General features: G+C 39.7%; 1 protein-coding gene across 3 annotated transcripts in view; it reads left to right on the forward strand.

Moving 5' to 3' along the window:
* The window catches only part of vps13a (vacuolar protein sorting 13 homolog A), a 410,927-nt gene that overhangs the window by 247,349 nt on the left and 140,781 nt on the right, over positions 1-22,797 (forward strand). For all 3 annotated transcript variants that reach the window (XM_060837965.1, XM_060837981.1, XM_060837974.1), the window contains exons 44-46: positions 7,313-7,571; positions 15,642-15,802; positions 17,108-17,223. In XM_060837965.1, the coding sequence (XP_060693948.1) occupies positions 7,313-7,571; positions 15,642-15,802; positions 17,108-17,223 (536 nt within the window). The remainder of the gene's footprint in view (positions 1-7,312; positions 7,572-15,641; positions 15,803-17,107; positions 17,224-22,797) is intronic.

Genomic DNA, 22,797 nt, shown 5'->3' on the forward strand with positions numbered 1-22,797 from the left:
GGAGAGGCTGAATAGAGCGGGACTGTTTTCCCGAGAGGATCAGAGACTGAGGGGTGACTTTATAAAGGTTTATAAACTCATGAGGAGCATGGATGAGCTAAATAGACAAGGTTTTTTCCCTCGGGTGTAGGAGTCCAGAACTAAAAGTCATAGATTTAGGGTGAGGGGAAAGATGTAAAATGGACCTAAGGAGCAACATTTTCACGCAGAGGATGTTGCGTGTATGGAATGAGCTGCCAAAGCACGTGGTGCAGGCAGGTACAATTACAGCATTTAAAAGGTTTCTGGATGCGTATATGATCAGGAAGGCTTTAGATAGATATGGGCCAAGTGGTGGCAAATTGGACTGGTTTAGTTTAGAATATCTAGTCAACATGAATGAATTGGACCGAAGGGTCTTCTCACGTGCTGTATATCCCTCTGACACTAAGTCATTGAATGATCTTTTATTATATGTGGCAACCTTTTATTGGACTTTGATGTTTTGTGAATTGTTACTTTCAGTGTCTGATTAATCTAATTGATGGAGAGAAGGAAGATATAGTGGCATTGTGGAGTTGCTCAGAATTTATAGCACAAAAGTTGAAAATCCTTCAATTGTGTTTAACCTGCAATTACTTTATAATTGGCAATTGACCATTTTATAAAGAAATTGTGTATTTTCATGTGTTAATTTAAAACTATACATTAAATAATAATGCCTCAGTACTACAATAAAAAACATATTCAAGAGGCTAGTAAGGAACAGTATTTGGTCTTTGTAGTTGCCATAGTTCTTGTGCAAATTCCATCCTCCAATGTTGGCTTGTATTTATTTGATAACAATATCACCGAAAAGGACTTTAATTTCCTTTGAGAATCTTTCCACATTTTGAACAGTACACAAGAGTGAGTTTCATCCTATTAAATTGTTTGTTCAATGGTAGGTATTTCAGTCTTTTTTTCATTGTGGTATACATAGATCAAACCTTAAATATAGATCAAATCATAAGCCTTCTGAAGGACATTAATAACATGGATATAAAGCTGATTGAGTGATAGGACAAGGTCATGATTGATTGTAGTTTGAACTTAAACAGTGCTGGATAAACTCAGGTCTGTCAGCATCCGTGGAGAGCCATAGAGTCAGCATTTCAAGACTGGTGTGACTTACTTTGGACTGGAAAGAAGTGTAGGGTGGAGCCTGTAGGGAGTTGGTACTCTGACTAGGGCCAGATTTTCCTCGGGCCAGGTAAAAGGATGGCATTTGTGAATAACTTATCCAGGCTGAGCAATTCTAAAGATCATTGAAACGTCATGGAATTTTATAGGAATGAGATGTTTCTGAACCTCTGCAAAAATAAAACCCACTATTGTTCCAACATTCGCTTCCACCTTTTGGTAATAGTTTACTTAATCTTGCACATTTTGAGTCCAGAACTTGTTTTCTTGCCAGATCTTGCCTGTTGCTGTTGCTGATCAACTGTTTTGGAGAAGAACAGGAGTCACTAGCTAAGCAGTCGACCAGTCAAAGCCAGTCTGCTGACCAGATTGGCTGCTTTGGACATGGCTAAAATAACAGCAGTAATTAGTTAAGCAATACATGCTAGACTAGCTAACAGGAAACCAAATTGGGTCATTTCAAGGATAGCAAACTGTGAAAGAGATCTGTTCTGAGGCCTCACTATTTACAGTCTAAATTAATATTAAAATGTGTGTGAGTGGGCCGACAATATTCTCGTCAAGTTTGCTATTAAAATACTAATTTCAAGGATGGGGAGGAAAGCAGGTAGACAGGAGGATACAAAGGGCTGTTAAACAAGTGGGCAAAAGTTTTGCACATTCAACATTATGTGAAGAAAATGAGGTTGTTAAATTTGGTTGGAAGAATAAAAAAGGTTTTATTTAATTGGAGAGAGATGGCAGAATGTTCTAACACAGAGAGATTTGGGTGTCATTGTACAAAACGTGCAAATATAGCAAGAAATTGGATGGAGAATAAAAGTGGGGAATTCTGAACTATTCAGGGCATTGGTAACATCACACTTGGAGTACTGTGTTCAGTTTTGGTCTCTACAATTCATGAGGAACAGACTTGCTTCACATAAATTCAGACAAGATTCATTAGGCTGATTTTCCGGATCAGGGATTTCTCTTATATGTAAAGTTTCAGCAAGTTGAACTTATACTTGGAGTTTAGAAGAATGCAAGATAATCTTTTTGGAATGTATAAAGTTTTAAGAAAGCTTGATTGGATGGGTACTGAAATAATGCTTCCTTTATTGGAGGAATCTATAGCTAGGGTGCATTATTTAAAAAGTAAGAAATTTCCTATGTAAGATGAATAAGAGGAGAGAACTTTCCTGAAGGTTGTCTATGTTTTAAATTCTTTATTTGGAGAGCAGTGCATGTTGTGCAATTGAATATATCCAAGACTGCGTCACAGTTTTGATTCACTGGGAAGTTGAAAGTTCTGGGGGCTAGGCAGGAAAGAGGAATTAACAGCCACAGGCAGATCAACCATGATCTTACTGAATTCTGGAGCTACTTTTCTGCCTATTTGTGGTCTTATTTCCCAAACTTTCCTTTCTTGCTTTCTCGTGTTAGAGAGGCATTTGTTGGTGTCATTTGCAGATTTTGTGGTGTTACGACACAGCAGTGAACCCTTCTGTTAATTAGATCAAACACCCAGAAAAGCTCTCCTTGCCTTGTAATCTGTTAAAATATAAGTGACTTCACAGTGGTTAGCACTGCTGCCTCACAGCGTTAGAGACCCGAGTTCAATTCCCGCCTCAGGCAACTGTCTGTGTGGAGTTTACACATTCTCCCCATGTCTGCGTAGGTTTCCTCCGGGTGCTCCGGTTTCGTCCCACAGTCCAAAAATGTGCAAGTTAGGTGAATTGGCCATGTTAAATTGCCCGTAGTGTTCAGTGAAGGGGTAAATGTAGGAGAATGGATCTGGGTGGGTTGCTTTTCGGAGGGTCGGTGTGGACTTGTTGGGCTGAAGGGCCTGTTTCCACACTGTAAGTAGTCTTAAAAAAAGTGACCAAGAATTCCCGAATTCCACTATTTAAGGAAAATTATATTAATTTATTCTTTAACTCTAAAAGTGAACATGAAACAACAACCCTACACAACTCTAAGCCCTCTTTTGTCGTAACTGCTTATTATCTGCCTCCAACTCTATAGCAATATACTGTACCAATAAAATACTTAGTAAACTTACATTAACTTGATTTCAAAACCACACAGCAGCTGTTGTTATCTTTCTTCTTCTGGCTGAAGATCTGTCTGGGTTGTTGTCTGTCTTTTTACTGTGAAGATGTTTCCCATGAAAAGGTACCTTTGGTAGAGTGTTTCAAATGGCGGTTGCTCTGTCGATGGCAGTTTCTCTCTTATGGTAGTTACTCTGTCTGACTTTCAAAATGCCAGCCTTTTTTATACCTTCAACATCCGATCGTCTCATTGGTTCAATGTTGGCAAAACATTATTATCAAAATTGATAGGGTTTTAGTAACCTGTGGCATAATTTAAACTGGTTGAATTTGAATAGTTGTCAAAACAGCACCCAACTTTGGCATCTATTTCTCAGCCAAATGTTACAAGTTTTCAATTTCTAGTACACTCTGGGACTGCTAGTTAGTGATATGACAGGTGCTTGTAAGCTCTCAGTGTAAAACAGCATTCATCTTCTCTTTAAAGGTACAGTACATGCCTTCAACTTTATAACAGTGATGACAGAGAATTTTGGTAGCTGATACCTTAAAATTGAAACAGGATAAAACAACGTAAGATAAATCAGGAACAAGCAACAATATCAAAAATGTGGTGAAACAACATTATCTAAAATGCTGTATGTATATAGCACAGATTCAGTTGCTCCAATTTTGCGTGAGAATAACTAAATTTCTTCAATTTGCACAAGATATCAAGTTTAATTTTGTGGAAGATTCAGAGGTGGTCTTACTATGGGTGTTATGACAATTTGCTCAATTTTCAGGTAATACACGACTTAGAATATTGTGAACTGAGGGAAACATACCAATTTACTTCAAGAAAACATTGGCAGGCTGGTGAATAGGTGTATATGCGGCAGATAAAGATTAGTTTAGAGAAATGTGAAATGATGCCTTTCAGTAGAAAGAGCAAGGAAAGACAATACAAACTAAACTATAAAATTCTGAAGGGGTCAGGGAACCTAGGTAGATATATATGAGTCAGTGAAAGTGACAGTACAAATTGAGATCGTGCAGAAGAAGATCAAAGGCTTTGAGATTGATGAATAGGGGCTTAGGCTACTTTGGTAATAATGTCATTATATTATTATTCTGCCAAGTTTGCAACATCTGCAGTCATGACTGTTCATTTTTCATAGTCTTTAATCAAGATCAGTATCTTTGTAATATTCTCAAACTTTCTATTTCTTAAGCTATCGGTGCATCTCCTCTGTGTCTTCATTTTGCACTATTACTACCAAATGTTCTAGTTTCTTTTTCCTAAGATGGAGAATTATAGTTGTCTGTTGATAATACTGTTCACAAATTTCTTGTGTGTCTGTTTACCTCAAAATGCAATCATTAATTGCGTGTGTTGTCCAACTAATCTTCATGTGTCTCAGAAACCACAAGCTAAATTTTACACTTTCCCTTTGGGTGTGTTTGTGTGTAATGTTGGACAAATGCACAGCTCGCCCACCTTTCCACCCAGTCCTAAGCTCACTGCCGTAATATAGGAGTGAGGGTTGTTAGTGTCTAGGTAAATGATTGAAGGACATCTGATTTTTTTTTCATCAAGCTCCGTTCACCCTAATATTACTGAGGCCACACATAATATGGTTGGTGTAGTCACCTGGGTAGGAGTTGGCAGACTATTGTTTTTGTTTTAAACCCTTTTCTCACAGTCATGGATTTTGAAGTCCACCTCTTCATTCTCTCACTCCCTACCCAAAAGTTCTCAAACCCTGTACATCCAATGCCTCTTGGGTTTGAGAACCATTGGGCTGACGTCAACTACAACCAAGCTTGTGATCACTTTTGCCGTGAGATCTTCTTAGATTACCTAAATAAGAAGAGTCAAAGGGTGGCACTGGAAAAGTGCAGTAGGTCGGGCAGCATTTGAGGAGCAGGAGAGTCGATGTTTCGGTATAAGCCTTTCATGGATGTGCACAACCACCTACTTCACCTACTATGTCCATTGCTTTCGATGTGGTCTCCTCCACATCTGGAACACAGGACAGCAACTCACAGAGCGTTTCAGGGAACATCTCTAGGACACAACTACCAAAAAGCCCCACTGCCCTATGGCCGACCACTTCAACTCCCCCTCCCACTCCCCCAAAGGCATGTAAGTCTTAGACCTTCTCCACTGCCAAATCCAAGCCACCCGACAACTGGAGGAAGAATGCCTCATCCTCTGCTGTGGGACCCTTCAACCACGCAGCATCAACATTGACTTTACCTGTTTCTAAATCTCCCCCTCCCCTCTCCTCCACCTCATCCCAGATCCAACTCTCCAACTCGGCCTCGCTGTTCTGACTTGTCCTACCTGTTCATCTGCCTTCCCACCTTCCTACCTATCCGCTCCACCCTCCCCACCAACCTATCACTATTAATCCCAGTTGTATCTACCTATCGCCTTCCCAGCTACATCCCCACAGCCTAACCCCCCTATTTATCTCTCAGCCCCCTTACCCCTCCACATTCCTGATGAAGGGCTTATGTCAGCAAAGCAGTCCTCACTTTCTCCTAGTATGTAAATAAGAAAATGATTTGATTTTGTTTTATTTCTTTTGACTCCACTGTTGTTTTACACCTTGTTGTAATTATTTTCCTTGATATTTTCATGCAGTCTGTTTGAAGATTCTTTGTAGATTTTTCTGTATATGTTATAATTACTGTGTTGTTCACATGTCTTACATTATCTATATCTGTGCACCTACTTAAATTCTTGGTAAATGTCTTAAAGTAATTTCAATGTGAAAATTGAAAAGAATCTTGTCCCTCTCCTACTTAATACTAGAATAAAGATATCACAAAATATAATTGCATCCATAAATTGATAGAAGAGGAATATAATGTAGTCAAAGGAAAATGAATCGTTGGAACCACGCGAAGAAATTGAGTGCTAGACTAGAATGACGTAGAACAGTGGTAAAGAAGCTTTCGGTTAAAAGCTACTTTCATGAAAGCGCTGCATCAATGCAATGGCACAGTAAATACTGAATAAAAAGTGATATCCTGAGGTGATGGACTGTACACACAACACTATTCTCTGGTAAAAGAGGGAAAAATCTGCCCACTGCAAAGATGATAGAACATCCACCAATTGGGAAACAAACTATTAGTATGAAGCCTTAAGTTATTTTAAAAAAGATGAGAGAGGAGATGACATTCATGGAATGATATTGGAATTACAAAACAGTTTGGCCATAACATTATTCCACTTTTAATATTGGTGGAAGGTTTTATGGAGCTCAAAGTGGGAAATGTGAATGAAGTTATTTATTTTGGTGTAATAAAAAATTTTGACACGCTAGTGATGTGATGCAGAGCTAATATCAGTGATTTTTTTTGGCATGTTCAGCCTCAAACAGTCCTATGGTGGGTTCATGCTTGTCATATCTTTACATGTCATGAATACACATTCATAAATATTTATATAATTATGTCCTACCTTCAAGGTAAAGACAATGAAGTGTGAGAATCCCTTGGTTGCCATTGCCCTCCTTCACCTGTGAGCTGGGTTAATACAGCTTCTTTCATCAGGAACTATGATGGCTGCGGGAGAAAGTGAGGACTGCAGATGCTGGAGATCAGAGCTGAAAATGTGTTGTTGGAAAAGCGCAGCAGGTCAGGCAGCATCCAAGGAGCAGGAGAATCGACGTTTCGGGCATGAGCCTGATCCCTGAGCTTCATTCCTGAAGAAGGGCTCATGCCCGAAACGTCAATTCTCCTGCTCCTTGGATGCTGCCTGACCTGCTGTGCTTTTCCAGCAACACATTTTCAACTATGATGGCTGAGCCCACTAAATGCAGTAGAGGCTCCATATCAGTCTCCAGTGGTGATAAAGCTTCTCCTGATTTAAGGCTATTTCAAAAGCCACTAGTCAACCTAAAGCACCAGGTGGAACCTTTTATTATACTATAATGTTGTGATATATTTGATCTAATAGCATCATAATGCAGACTCTGCAGTAAAAATGTATGGACTATATTTCTTTTCAGTATTCCTAAACAAATGCAAAGGAATTCATGGTAAGTTGTATTTAATACATAAAGAAGATCTTCATAGTCTTAGGACTTGGACACAATAATAACTTGCATTTTATTTTCCAGGCATTTACTGAAGCTGCTGGCCAATCCAGTGATGTTTTTCAGAAAGACCAGGCACCTTTTAAAGTAAAAAATTGCCTTGGACTTGATGCGTCAGTTTATCCCAGTGATTCATTTATCATCATTGGCAAACATCAAAAAATACCTTATGAACTTAAAGATGGAGAATTTCTCAACATGGACTACCAACGAACAAATAACGAAAAGGAGCGGCTGTCAAACTTGACTAATACAAGCAGCAAATTGTTTTATATTTCATTGAGTAAGTATATTCCTTTCCTATTTAAAGAAAACAATAAGAGATTAAATACTAGTTTGTTATTTCTTCAGTTGAGAAGTGAGTATCTTTGCCATCTGGTTGGCTTTAATTCAATATTATTGTCTTGTAAGTGTTGAGACCATTTATTATCCCTCTAATCTAGATCGTACATTTACTAATACTACACTACAGTTGAAAAATATAGTACCTCGAAATGATGACTTTCACATCGATGTGACTGGAATTATTTTCCACTGTACTCTCCAATTTGCTAATCATGTAAATGGATACCTGATTATAATCAGATATGTAATTATCTACTAAGAGGCATAGTAGCTGAGTGGTAGGACAGCATGGTAGCTCAGTGGTTAACATTACAGTCTCATAGCACCAGGGACCTGGTTTCAATTCCACTCTCAGTCTGTGTGGAGTTTGCATGTTCACCTCGTGTCTGCATGGACTTCCTCTGGAAGCTCCAGTTTCCTCCCTCAGTCCAAAGATGTACAGACCAGGTGGACTGGCCACGCTAAAGTACTTGTAGCGTGCAGGGATGTGCAGGTTCGGTGGATTAGCCAAGGGAAGTGCAGAATTACAGGATAGGGTAGGAATGTTGGTCTGGATGGGATGCTGTTTGGAAGGTCAGTGTGGACTTGATAGGCTGAATGGCTAGCTTTCAAAGTGGTGTAAAAGAAAACTGATTGATCTGTAGAACATGGTCTAAACCTAATTTAGGGCACTAACAACAAATTGTGGCAATTAATGATTCCAAATAAAGCGAAAAACAAAAGAGGAAAACAGTGGACACTTGATGTGGATTGAGATTTTTAAAGGTCTGAATTGAGAGAGTTAAGTAAATCACTTTGTGATGAGTTTCCAAAGAACAAGGGGATAATAACTGAAAGGTCAACCTCTAATGATGCAGCAAGTGATAATTAATAGTCCTAAGTGCAAGGGAAGAGGATTGATCAGAAAAGCGATCGTACATTAAAAATTTAGTTAAGTATACTGAATAAAATGGTTTGTATAATATCTGGCCTGTTACTTTGTATTTTCTAAGTTATTGAATTCTGATCTAGTAATGTGTAAGTTGGTAAACATTTGAGAAAACGAATGAGACAGTTATTGGCAAAATCTCAGATTTGTTACCTCTCATAATTTTCAACTTGCAATAAATCTATAAAATTACTATTAACCATGCCTGGACATCTTGTCAGAAAAAAAAACACTCTTATGCAGATGAACTTCAAGACTCCTTGCATTTTGAATTCTCCTTATGATATTAATTCCCGATGTTACTGAAAACAAAATTGAGAAGTCAGCAACCAGTCCATATGCTGGTTTGTACATTGTTTCTTCAGCTATTTTTGTGTAAGTTGTGCAGCTGCCACCCATTATCTTTTGCTGAAACCTCCTATTTTCACCACTATGCTCCTGCTCTGTAGTGCCCATTGCCTGCTCCCTCCAAGATCCCTCATTCCTACCCTCCATTTTACTGCTTCCCAATGCCAGCCGTCCATTTGTCCTCTCCCTATCTTCTCCCCTTTGAATGTTCCACCATATTAAAATGGTAGTGAAGCAGTAAGAGGAGCAGTGGAAATGGTAAGGGATGCTTGTAGTGGGGGAAAGAGGAACTGGTAAAGAGAATGGAGTGGGAGTGTGCTAGAACAATTGCCTTTTTTTTAGGTCATTGGTTTTTAATGCAATCAGCTTCCTTGACTGTGGTTTTCAGTGACATCGCAGTCACTGACTTGTATAGGGAGTGCACCTCTACAATTGCAGTCTTGGAAAGCACAGCCTGAATAGAATAAATGTGGAAATGTTTCCACTAGTGGCAGAGTTAAAGACTTGAGGGCATGGCCTCATTGAAGGGAGGACCCCATATAACTAAGAGGAGAAGGAATTTCTTCAGCTGAGAGTAATGAATGATTGCCACAAAGCTGTGGAGGACAAATCACTGAGTTGTATCTAAGACAGATATAGACTGAGGTTGTGTGGATAAGGCAGGAAAATTGGGTAGAGAAACATATCAGCCATAATCAAATTGTAAAGCAGACTCAATGCATCAAATAGCCTAATTTTGCTCCTATATCTTATGATCTTTCATTAAGAATTTTGTCATTTTCTAGAAGCAATTCTTTGACTGTTACATTATTTAATATTCTGGGATGATCAAGCCTTTCACTAGAACATCGTGAAATCATAGGGGAGGATTTGCTGCTCTGTTGTGTTTTATGCAATTCATATGATAACAACCAAACAAGCAGATGGAGAAGCTTCATTTGTGAATTACATCAAACAGCAGATCGATTTCATGATCTGTTATACTACTTGGAGAAAGCGTTATATTGGAAGCTTGCCTTGCTTCAAGATACTGCCAGATTTGTGCTCACGTGCTTTCTGTTTTTACTCCCTTAACCCAATCTGTCGATCAAGAAGACATTGAGTTCAGCTTTTTTAAAGACACAGGAAATTAAACCTTTATAAAAGCTTTAAAATAGTTTTAATTGATTAAGCAACTGACAAATATATATCATTTAGTGCATGTCCAGGATAGTTTTTGTAAAAGTTACTTTCAGTTTTTTAAATTTATGTTGTGCACAAGTGAGGCACAAACTAAAAAAAAGTTTGTTATTTTCAGCTGTATTTTTAAATCAATGCCAGTCACTCCTCATTACTAAAAATGCATGTATATTGGAAGACAGCCTAAAGGTGAAATCCACTTTTAGAACCTGAGGTTGGGACCAAGCACACACTTTCTACCCAGGGTGAAGACACTCCTGAAACAAACACAGCAAATGCTGGAGAAACTCAGCAGATCTGGCAGTATCTGTGGGAAGAATAAGTTAACATTTCAAGTTTGGGTTCTGAACAAGTGTCACACCAAACTGAAGTTTAATTTTATTTCTCTCCACAGATACAACCAGACCTGCTGAGTTTGTCCAGCCTTGTGTGTTTGTTTCAGACTTCTAGCATTCACAGTACTTTGCTTTTACCTGAGGACAATCATGAGTTTTGCAGAGGATTCAGATGAGCTAATGGATTGATTTGAATTTTCTAGATTTCCCTAAATTCAGGGAAGGTTCCATTAGTTGGGAGATGTCAAATTTCATTCCTTTATTCAAGAAAAGGAAGGAGACAGAAAAAAGGAAGTACAGACCAGTTAGTTTAATATCGATAATAGGGAAAATGTGAGAAGCTACTATTAAAGATTTTTATAACAGGGTACTACGAAGAATTCTGGTAGTCAGGCAACGCCAACATAATGTGAAATTATGTTTGACTAACATTGGAGCTCTAGTAAGTAACACATGATATGGAGAAAGGGGAACCAGTAGCTTTCGCGAACTTGGATTTTGTGAAGCATTTGATAAAGTGCCACATCAAAGGTATTGCAAAAATTAAATAGTCATATTATAGAAAGTAGCATCTTTGCATGGATAGAAGATTGGCTGGCTGACAGGAAAGACAACGTAGGCGTAAGTGGGTATTTCTTCAGGTTAGCTATTATGTAATGTGGTGTGCCACAGGGATCAGCTTTGTGAATTCAGCTGTTTACAATTTACATAAATTAATTTGAATGGATTAAAGGTATAGTTGCCAAATTTAATGACGATCAAAAAGATTGGTAGGAAAGTTGTAATGAGGACATAGAGGCCACGAAAAACTATTTACTGGTTAAGTAAGTTGGCAAAAATCTGGCAAATGGAAAATAACAGAAAATTTTTTCTTCCATTTTGACAGGAAGAGTGAAAAAACAATTGTCTAAGTGCTGTGAGATTGCAGAAGTCTGAGGTGCTGCACGATCACCCATTGAGTTGGACGATCAGCTATGATTGTGATGAATGGGAGGAGCAAACTCGAAGGGCCAAATGGCCACTTTCTGCTCCTTTCTTCTACATTTCTAAGAATCTGTGTTTCCTGCTGTATGAATCACAAAAGGCTAGCAGTGCAAGTCCAGCAAGTAACTAGGAAAGCTGATAGAAAGTTTCCATTTATTGGGAGGGAAATTGAATATAAAAATAGGTTATGCCTCTGTTATACAGGACACTCGTGAGATCGCATGTGGTGCACTGCACACAGAATTGGTTGCTTCTTTTTAATTCACTTATAGGAAATAGGCATTGTGGACTGGCCGCCATTTATTGTCCATCCCTTGTTGCCCTTGTGAAGATAGCGCTGAGTTGCCTGCTTGAACTGCTGCAGTCCATCTGCAGTAGGTTGGCACACGATGCCCTTAGGGAAGGAACTCCAAGATTTTGACCCAGTGTTAGTGTAGGAATGGTGATATTTTTCCAACTCCGGATGGTGAGTGGCTTGAAGGGGAGCTTGCAGGTGATGGTGTTCCCATGTATCTGTTGCTCTTGACCTCCTAGATGGAAGTGATCATGAGTTTGGAAGGTGCTGTTGAATGTCTGCAGTGTATCTTGTAGATAGTACACACTTCTGCTGTTGAGCATTGGTGGTAAAGGGAATGGATGTTTGTGCATGTGGCGCCAGTCAAGCAATCTGTTTTGTCCTAGATGATGTCCAGTTTCTTGAGTGTTGGTTGGAGTTGCACCAATCCAGGCAAGTGGGGAGTATTCCATCACGCTCCTGACTTTTACCTTGTAGATGGTGGTCATGTTTTGGGGAGTCAGAATATGAGTTTATTGCCACAGGATTCCTAATCACTGATCTGCTGTTGTAGCCACTCTGTGCATATGGCGAGTCTAGTTGAATTTCTGGTCATTGGTAACCCCCCCAGGATGTTGCTAGTGGGATTTCAGGATTGGTAGCACCAATGAATGCCAAAGGGCGGTGGCTAGACCGTCTTTTATAGGACTTGGTGATCACCTGGCATTTGTGTGCTGTGAATGTTACTTGCCCTGTATCAACCCAAGTCTGAGTATTGTCCATGTTTTGTTGCATTTGAACTGCTTCAGTAATTGAGGTAATTGGATAGTAAAGATTAAGCAATAATTGGTGAGCATGCCCACTTTATGATGGAGGGAAGGTTATTGATGAAGCAACTGAAGATGATTGAGCCTAGGACAATACCCTGAAGAGCTCCTGCAAAGATGTCCTAGAGCTGAGATGACTGACCTCCAATAACCACAAACACCTCCTGTTGTGCCAGGTATGACTTCAACCAGTGGAGAGTTGGTCCCCTGAGTCCTATTGATTTCAATTTTGCCAGGGCTCATTGATGCCAAGGGCAGTCACTCTTGCCTCAAGTCTGGAAATCAGCTCTCTTGTCTAAGTTTGAACCAAGGTTGGAATGAGGTCAGGGGCTAAGTGGCCCTGGCAGAACCCAAAATGGGTGTCAGTGAGTAGATTATTGCTGAATAGGTGCTGCTTGATAGTAGTGTTGATGACACATTCCATCACTTTACTGATGATCAAGAGTAGACTGAATAGTTGGTAATTGGTTGTGTACGATTTGAATTGAATTGAATTGAATTTATTGTTACATGTACCGAGGCACAGCTAAAAGCTTTGTCTTGTGAACAGTATAGGCAAATCACTAGTTAAGTAGCATAGGTAAGTAAATAATAGGTAAACAGCGGCAAAAACAAAAACACAGGTGCAGACTAATGTTAAGAGTTTGAGAGTCCATTCAGTATTCTCACAACAGTAGGATAGAAACTGTTATGAAACCTGCTGATGCCTGTGTTCAGGCTTCTGTAACTTCTCCCGGATGATAGAGATTGTGGAAAAACATTGCCAGGGTGGGATGGATCTTTGAGAATGCTGGCGGCCTTTCCTTGACAGTGGGACTGGTAGATAGATTCTATAGGTGGGAGATTGGCCTTTGTGATTGTCCGGGCCGAGTTCACCACTCTCTGTAACTGTCTTTGATCTTGAACGGTCCGGTTATCATGCCAGGTAGTGATACATCCAGGCAGAATGCTCTCAATGGTGCACGTTCGCCGTCATGGCAAATTTCCTCAGCTGCCTGAGGAAGAAGAGATGTTGTTGGGCCTTTGAAACCAGTGTGTTCACATGAGTCCAAGAAAGCTTGTTGTGGATGACCACTCCCAGGTGCTTGACACTCCACTCGGTCCACCTCTGTGCTGTTTATGTGTAGGGGGACATGAGTAACATCCTGCTGAAAGTCAGTAATGAGTTCCTTGGTTTTGCAGGCATTGAGAGCTAGGTTGTTCTCAGTGCACCATTTTTCCAGGTCTTTCACCTCCTGTCTACAGTTTGTTTCATTGCCATCTAAAATTTGGCCAACAATGGTGGTGTCATCATTTGTTCTGCTTTTTCTGTACAGGACGTGATAGGGAAATTTTCCACATTGTCTGATAGATGCTAGTGTTGGAGCTGTGCTGAAGCAGCTTGACTAGGGGTGAGACAAATTCTGGAGCACGTCTTCAGTATTATTGTCGGAATATTATCATAGCCCATAACATTTGCAATATCCAGTACATCCTAACTGTTTCTTGATATTACGTGGAGTGAATTGAATTTGCTGAAGACCTGTATCAATGATACTGGGAAACACTGGAGGAGGCTAAGACGGATTTTCCACTCAGTACCTTTGTTGTTATAGAGTCATAGCGATATACAGAATGGAAATAGACCCTTTGGTACAACTTGTCCATGTAGACCAAAAATATCCTATATAAATTAGGGTGTAGCTTTGCTCGCTGAGCTGTAGGTTTGATATCCAGACATTTCATTACCTGGCTAGGTAACATCATCAGTGGCGACTTCCAAGTGAAGCGAAGCTGTTGTCTCCTGCTTTCTATTTATATGTTTGTCCTGGATGGGTTTCCTGGGGTTTGTGGTGATGTCATTTCCTGTTTGTTTTCTGAGGGGTTGATAGATGGTATCTAGATCTATGTGTTTGTTTATGATGTTGTGGTTGGCGTGCCAGGCCTCTAGGAATTCTCTGGCATGTCTTTGCTGAGCCTGTCCCAACACTGACCAAAAACTTAACTACACCAGCAACCATCCCAACACACACAAACGAAGCTGTATCAGAACACTATTCCAACGAGCCATCACACACTGCAGCACAAACAAACTTCTGAAAACAGAGGAGAATTACCTATACAACGTATTCAAGAAGAACGGATACTCAAAAAATACAGTCCGCGGATTCCTCAAGAACAAACCACAACAAGCAGACCAAACACAGCCAGAAACCCTAACCACCTTACCATATATCAAAGAAGTTTCAGAAATGGCAGCCAGACTACTAAGACCCCTCGGAATTCTAGTAGCACTCAAACCCACCAACACACTCAAACAAAAACTAACAAACTTAAAAGACCCAGTACAACCCATGGACAAAACCAATGTCATCTACAAAATTCCATGCAAGGACTGCCACAAACACTACGTAGGACAAACAGGAAGAAAATTAGTCACCAGGATACACGAACACCAGCTAGCCACAAAAAGACACGACCCTCTCTCCCTCGTAGCCCTACACACGGATGAAAAAAACCACCAATTCGACTGGGACAGCACATCTATCCTGGGACAGGCTCAGCAAAGACGTGCCAGAGAATTCCTCGAGGCCTGGCACTCCAATCACAACGCCATAAACAAACACATAGATCTAGATACCATCTATTATCTGCAAACTTACCAACCATACCTTTTTATATTTGTATCCAAATCATTTATATGAATGACGAAAAGGAGAGGACCAGCACCAATCTTCGTTGCACACCACTGGTCACAGACCTCCAGTCTGTAAAGCAACCCTCCACTACCGGCCTCTGCCTTCTACCTTCGAGTCAATTCTGTATCCAAATGGCTAGGTCTCCCTGTATTCCATGTGTTAACCAATCTACCATGAGGAATCTTGTTGAACATCTTACTGAAGTCCATATAGATCACATCCACTGCTCTGCCCTCATCAGTTCTCTTCATTACTTCTGCAAAAACCTGCTGAAAAGATGACAAACTATATGTGGAAAGTACATATTTTCAGTTTTATATGTGGCTGTTAAGTGGTGAGTGTAGTCAACGTAATTTGTGATCTGGAGTGAATAAGAAATTGAATGTATTTGAGAGCAAATAAGAAATATGTATCATTTGAAATTGTTCTTTCCTGTTAACTTTCATCATGTCCAGCTCCTGAAGGCCACACTCGTGCAGACAAAATTCCATTAACTAAGTTAGGCCGTCGAATGTATGCTGTTATGCATGAGGAATCAATTGTTGAACGATCCATTGTATGTCAGATTGATGCAGTACGAGGAAGCAAGAGAATAACCATCCGTTCTCCTGTTCAGGTATACTGTTCATGTTAACTTAGCATTTCTTCTAGAACTTGGCTGTTAGTTAAATATGTGAAAGCTTTTAATGCATGGTAATCCCTTCTAAGTCGTGTTTCTTCTTACGTCTAAATGTTTTGCAAAAAAAAGTGAACATAAAATGGAGTAAAACAGAAACCCAAGTTGGATTATACCTATATATTGGATTATAGATGGAAATAATCCCCATACAAGATTCTCCTAATGTTTTCCTGACATAGGCAACCATGGCATCCAGTCTTGAGCTTTTCAAATTTAAAAGATGACAGCCAATAAGAACTGAAATATTCAACCATTTTGAATGAATTAATTTAACTGGGTATGCTTAGGTCACCTGAGATATCTTAGCTTCAATTGCAGAAAATTTAATAGATCAGGGCAATGATTATTTTTACGTCATGTTTTGTAGAATAAAACAAAAACGTACAGTATATTTCCTGGAGGAATCTGAGACCTTTTTGAATAACAGCAATTGATAAAGTTCTGGCCAATCTTAGTCCTTCAATGAACAACATAAACACATTACATGTACATGGCATCATCAGATTGCACTTTGTGGGAGTTGTTATACAGTCATAGAGATATACAGCATGGAAGCAGACTCTTCAGCCCAACTTAACTATGCCGACCAGATATCCTAAATAAATCCAGTCCCATTTGCCAGCATTTGGCCCATATCCCTCTAAATCCTTCCTAATCATATACTTGTCCAGATGCTTTTTAAATGTTGTAATTGTACCAGCCTCAACCACTTCATCTGGCAGCTCATTCCTTACACACACCCTTTGCGTGAAAACATTGTCCCTTAGGTCCCTTTAAACCACCCCCCACCACACACACCTTAAACCTTTGCCCTCTAGTTTTGGACTCACCCACAGCAGTCTGCCTTCCTGGTCTGGATTGGCCTGGCTGCCTGTTGTAATTTGTTTTGCCTGTCCTTTTTGACTTATTCCTTTAAAGACTGGGAGGAAATTGGTACCAATGCCCTTGTTTGTTTGCCAGTCAATCAACATGTCTGATGTTTCTCATTATAGTGTTGATTATCGTATAAGCTTTATGCTACATCAGCATGGTTGAAGCTAGTATGATTGAACTAATTTCATTTGAAGACAACTTTTGGAAAGGAGGTACTTCACGCAGTGTTGTGTTATATCAACAAATTTTGAAGCGTTATTGCACTGATATGTATCATTCATGATGCAAATATGCTATTTGGATATAGTTGGAAACTGTTTATTGGATTTATAATGTTTTAATTGAATTCAACCTTTATTTAAATTATAGATTAAGAACCATTTTTCAGTACCTTTTAATGTATTTGAAGATTTGGAGTCTTATCAGAAGATACTTGGTACAATACATCCAAATGAAGAGTTCAATGTTCCTTTGCTCTCTTATAGGTAAAATCTCTTTCTAAGCATAGTATTATGTAAGGAACAATTTGCATTAAGTTAAAAAGTATTCTTATGTTATAGCATTGATGCAAGAATCTGAGAGAGAATTAATTTCTTATCACTTATTTTATAGCCGAAACTAATTTGCTTTACTTGTTTTTGATTGGACAGGGGTGCTTTTACTAAAATAGCTTCACTCAATTGTGCAAGTGTGTTGCAGATCTGCTGTTGTGATATGCTATGCTTTTCTGACTTGGGGTGGTCCTCTCATCCACTGCAGTTGACTGCAACAAAGACAGAAATTGCCGGAGAAACTCATTAGGTTTTGGCAGCATCTGTGGAGAGAAAGGAGTGTCACTGCATTGGTTCGAGTGATACTTCAGTTAATGTTTCGAGCTCAGTATGATTCTTCGTCAGAACTGGGAGATCAAAATAGAAAAGCCAAACCAGAATTGAAACTTTGCATCTCTTTCTATAGATGCAGCTAGACTTGCAGATGTTCTCCAGTATTGATGTTGGACTTTTCTTGTTAGCACGTCCTTTAGCACACCAGTCAATGAAAATGAGCATGTTCATATAGCACACAGTGAAGAATTGGTCTGTTGGCTGTCCTAGTGAGAGAATGTGAGCACAGGAGCAAGGATGTCTTGTTACACTTCACTATTATTACTGTGCACAGCTTTGGCCTCATCTGAGGAAGGATGTTCTGGCTATGTAGAGAGTGCAACAAAGGCTTACCCAGATTGATTCCTGGGATGCTCGGACTGACATTTAAAGAGTCTGGAATGGTTAGGATTATGCTCACTGAGCTTAGAAGAATGAGGGAGGATCTCTCAGAAACCTACAACATTCTAATGACTAGAACAAGATCAACACAAATTATGTTCCTGATGACTGACTGGGGAGTCCAGAACCAGGCTTCACAGTCTAAAGATGTAGGACAGGCCATTTAAAACTCCGATGAGGATAAATGTCATCACTAATGGTGTGGTGAGTCTATGGAATTCTGCACCACAGAATGCATTTGAGGTCAAAACATTGGGTGCTTTCGAGGAGATAGATACAGTTAATCATAAATTTAGAATCAAATCCACATCAACTTTCTGAAGAGCATCACACCCAGACTTACCCCCTTGCATTATCCCTGTAACCCTGCATTTCTCATAGCCAATCCACCTTATCTACACATTCCTGGAGACTATGGACAATTTAGCATTGCCAACCCACCTAATCTGTACGCCTTTGGACTGTGGAAGAAAACCTGAGCATCTGGCAGAAACCCACTGGGAGAATGTGCAAACTCCACACAGTAGTCACACAAGGGTGCTTCCTGATGCCGAAAGGCAGCAGTGATAACCACTAAGCCACTATGCCATACCACCCCAACCACTGAGCTACTGTGCTGCCCTTAGTTCTTGGGAATAAAGTGATCAAAGGAGGAATGAGCTCTGAGTTGGATGATCAGTTGTGATATTGAATTGTAAAGTGGACTATAAGTGCTGATTGTCCTATTCTGTGGTTAGTTTCTGTGTTTCTAAAGCATTCCCTGAATGCTACTTTTCTGTCATTTTGCATCTTTTTGTTTGGCAAACGAATTGAAATCTGTGTGCTCTGGTTACTTATTTTGTTGGCACTGGAAATTGTTTCTCATTCTCAAATGAAAATCATTCATGATTTAGACACCATTATCAAATGTCTGTTTATCCAGCTCTGCTATAAGAAGAGCTACCAAAGTTTTCTTAATCTCTTCAAGTAATTTAGCACTGCTGCCTCACAGCGCCTGAGACCCGGGTTCAATTCACAACTCAGGCGACTGACTCTGTGGAGTTTGCACGTTCTCCCCGTGTCTGCGTGGGTTTCCTCCGGGTGCTCCGGTTTCCTCCCACAGTCCAAAGATGTGTGGGTCAGATGAATTGGCCATACTAAATTGCCCATAGTGTTAGGTAAGGGGTAAATGTAGGGGTATGGATGGGTTGCGCTTCGGCGGGTCGGTGTGGACTTGTTGGGCCGAAGGGCCTGTTTCCACACTGTAAGTAATCTAATCTAATTTAATTCCATGCACCATTCTAATAAATCTCTTCTATGTCTTCGCCAAGACCTTTCCTGAACTGATACAGAATTAGCCATAATATCCAGATGCAACCGAGCCAATTTTTAAACAAAGAATGAGTGTAACTTTGATTTATTACTGACATGTGTACCGAAGTACAGTGCAAAATGTTGTCTTATGTACTTTACAGACAGATCATACTATATAAGTGCATTAGGGTAACAGAACAGAGTACAGCATGCAATGTTACACTGCCATGAAGGTCCAGAGAGAGATTAACATTAAAGAAGCCCATTCAAAAGTCTGACAAACAGCAGGGAAGAAGCTGTTCTTGAATCTGTTTGTATGTGTATACAAACTTCTGTTTCTTCTGCCTGATGGGATAGAGTATAACCAGGGAGGGAGGTGTCTTTGATTTTGTTGGTTGCCTTCCTGAAGCAGTGGAAGTATAGATTCAGTCAGTGGATGGGAGGTCAGTTTGAATGATGGACTGGGCCATGTTCACAACTGTCTAGTTTCTTGCAGTCTTGGGAAGAGCAATGGCCATTTTGTGTGTGATGTATCCAGATAGGATGCTTTCTATGGTACAGGAAAAAAATCCCAATAAAGCCAACTTCCTTGGTTTTATACTGTTACAATCCACTGGAGCAGTATGTTGCAAATAGTGCCCTGCTGTCTCCAGAGTCTTATTCAATGTTAGAAATACATTTTTTTTTCCAAGGTATGCACAATGCACCAAGTTACCTGACGTTCTCCCCTGCAACCACAAACCTGCACACACAGTACACAGACAAACAAATAAGGAAATTATTATTGGTGAAAATGGAGAAAAACTGGAAAGTCAGTTCAGTAGGCTTTGCTTCCTGATGCCGATGTCAAGATGATCCATCTTTAGCTATCCAGGCTATTGGTTTTTAGTTATCTTTCTTTCCAGAGGCTTCCACTGGTTTTTAAGTACAGAACAACTGGGAAAATTTCTTCAGTTGATCAATTCGAATTCACAAACTGCTGCAGGAAAGATTGCTGGTTCTCTTAAATTCTAACTTGAGATTTTTAATGCAGTTTCTGCTGGAGAAAAGGACGGTACACTGTTTGCTGTCTCTCTTTCTCTCACTTGTTTTCAGTTCAGTGTACTTAATTAGTTGAGAACCAATTTCATTTGTAAACAACACCTCAGTTCTTTGTTATCTGCACATTGCAGGAATACGTTAAGAAACCGAGTTCTCAGTAGATAATCAAATTTCTTGCTGTGAGGTTATGCAGCTAACCTGTAAATACCAATTTTGAAAAATAGATGTTCTTCCTGCAGTCCACAGTTTTTAAAGACAAATTGTTCTTCCACTATGCCTCTATTCATTAAGTCAAGGAGCTTCTATCCCTTCTTCATTTGTCCTGCCATCTCAAGGTTGCTGTGTTCCTGCAATCGCTTTATAATTATAGCATTTTGTTTATACAAAAGCCGACTGCTGCAAATGCTGGAAATTTGGAATAAAAACAGAAAATAGTATAAAAATTGAACACATCTATAATAATTATTAAAAGGAGTCAAGAAGTCAAAGCATTTCACCTTGCACTCACCAAGACTTAGCTGCTTGTAACAGGCATTACAAAAGAAACACTAATTTATACAGCATAAAGAAAATTGCTGGCTGGTTAGGTCATCGGCATGGAGAAATCAACGATGTAAATATATTACTCTTGATGAGTGCAAAACAAAAATTTTCAATCTTGTGTCTTATCATTGTTTGTAAGTACAGAATTTAAACAGTTTTTTTGCAGGACTGTAATATCTGGATGAAGGCAAACAGTATTGGAAATATTTCAAGATGCTTCAAGAGAACCTCACCTACCTGCATCCACCTATCGCCATCCCACCTACATTTCTCCCAGCTACCACCCCCTCCATTTATTTCTCAACCCATTCTCCCTTCCCAGTCCTGATGAAGGGTCCTGCCCAAAATGTCAACCATTCTGCTTTTCGGATGCTGCCTGACCTACTGTGCACCACATTTTATTGACCCTGGCTCTCCAGTATCTGCAGTCCTCACTATCTCCTATTCTTGGTAAAGTGTCAACAGCTGAATAGTAAATGAAGGAGATGATGTATAATTGAATTAAATGAGGCAGAGAGATAATTACAAAAAATTAAAAATAAGGTGTTGCTGGAGACCAACCAAACGGCTTGAATAGCATGATAGATGAGTCACATGTCGAGGGACCAACCAAGGTAACAAGTAATCCAAAATTGTACAAACTAATTAAGGTAGAGAGATCATACCAAGTTATCAAGATGTTCGTGTCAAACAGAACAGTAAGGAAGAGTTTACAAACACAGAACAGTATGATGCGGTTACATGTAGCATGACATGAACTCAAGATCACAGTTGAGGCCATCTTAATGGATACAGAACCTGGCTATCAGTTTCTGCTCAGCGATTCTGCATTGTTGTGTATCTCAAAGATCGCTTGGAGGATGCTTATCTGGTGATCAGAGTCTGAATGTCCATGACTACTGAAGCCTTCCCTGATTTGGGAGGGAACATTCCTGTCTGGCGATAACCTGTATGATTTCTCGACCTTAATTAGTTTGGACGGTTTTTCCCTTGGCTAGGCCCTTAGCATGCGACTCTTACACCTATCTCGTTATTCCAGTCATTTGGTTCATTTCCAGCACCACCGTATTTTTTTTTGTAATTATTTTTCTGCCTCAATTAATTGGATTAAATGTCATCCCGTTCACTTACTAGTCAGCTGTTGACACTTTACTCACACTGTCTGACACTTTGGATTACGTGCAGAGACTTATTATTTAACATCCACTCATACCATTTGTATGATCATTTGACCTCTCTGCCCATTGATCACATTCCTGATGAAGGGCTAATGCACAAAATGTCGACTTTCCTGCTCCTTGGATGCTGCCTGACCAGCATTACTTTTCCAGAGCCACACTTTTCGATTCTGACTCTCCAGCATCTGCAGTCCTCACTTTCTCCCATTGATCTCTCTGCCTATAAATTCTGTGCCTCTATGCTTTTCTTCACTTCACCTGACAAAGGGGTAATGCCCCAAAAGCTTCTGATTTGAAATAAACCTGTTGCAGTATAACCTGATGTCACATGACTTCTGACCTTATCTAATTTGATTATTGTAATATTTGTCTGGCTTGCCATTCTCCACCCTTCATAAACCTTCCTTATCCAAAATTCTACTACCTGTATTCATTCCAACAGCATTTCCACTTGACTAGCACCCTTTTTTCCTTCTGAATTGCATTGGCTCTTTGTATTTAAATGCATGCCATTTAACAGATTCATCTGAGTGCTCCGATTCCTCCATCAGTTCAAAATAATATTATTCACTGCTATGCCCCCCACCCCAAACAAAAATTTTGTTTTCATCATGACTGAAATTTTGAGCACCACCATGTCCCTTTGCAGCACTATTTGATGCTATGGATTTCATCTCCTTAGCTGCTCTTCCTCCAGCTCATTTACATCTTCATATCCCTCACCAATTTAAGGCATAGC

Source organism: Hemiscyllium ocellatum, chromosome 2, assembly GCF_020745735.1.
Source record: "Hemiscyllium ocellatum isolate sHemOce1 chromosome 2, sHemOce1.pat.X.cur, whole genome shotgun sequence".
NCBI classification, from domain to species: domain Eukaryota; kingdom Metazoa; phylum Chordata; class Chondrichthyes; order Orectolobiformes; family Hemiscylliidae; genus Hemiscyllium; species Hemiscyllium ocellatum.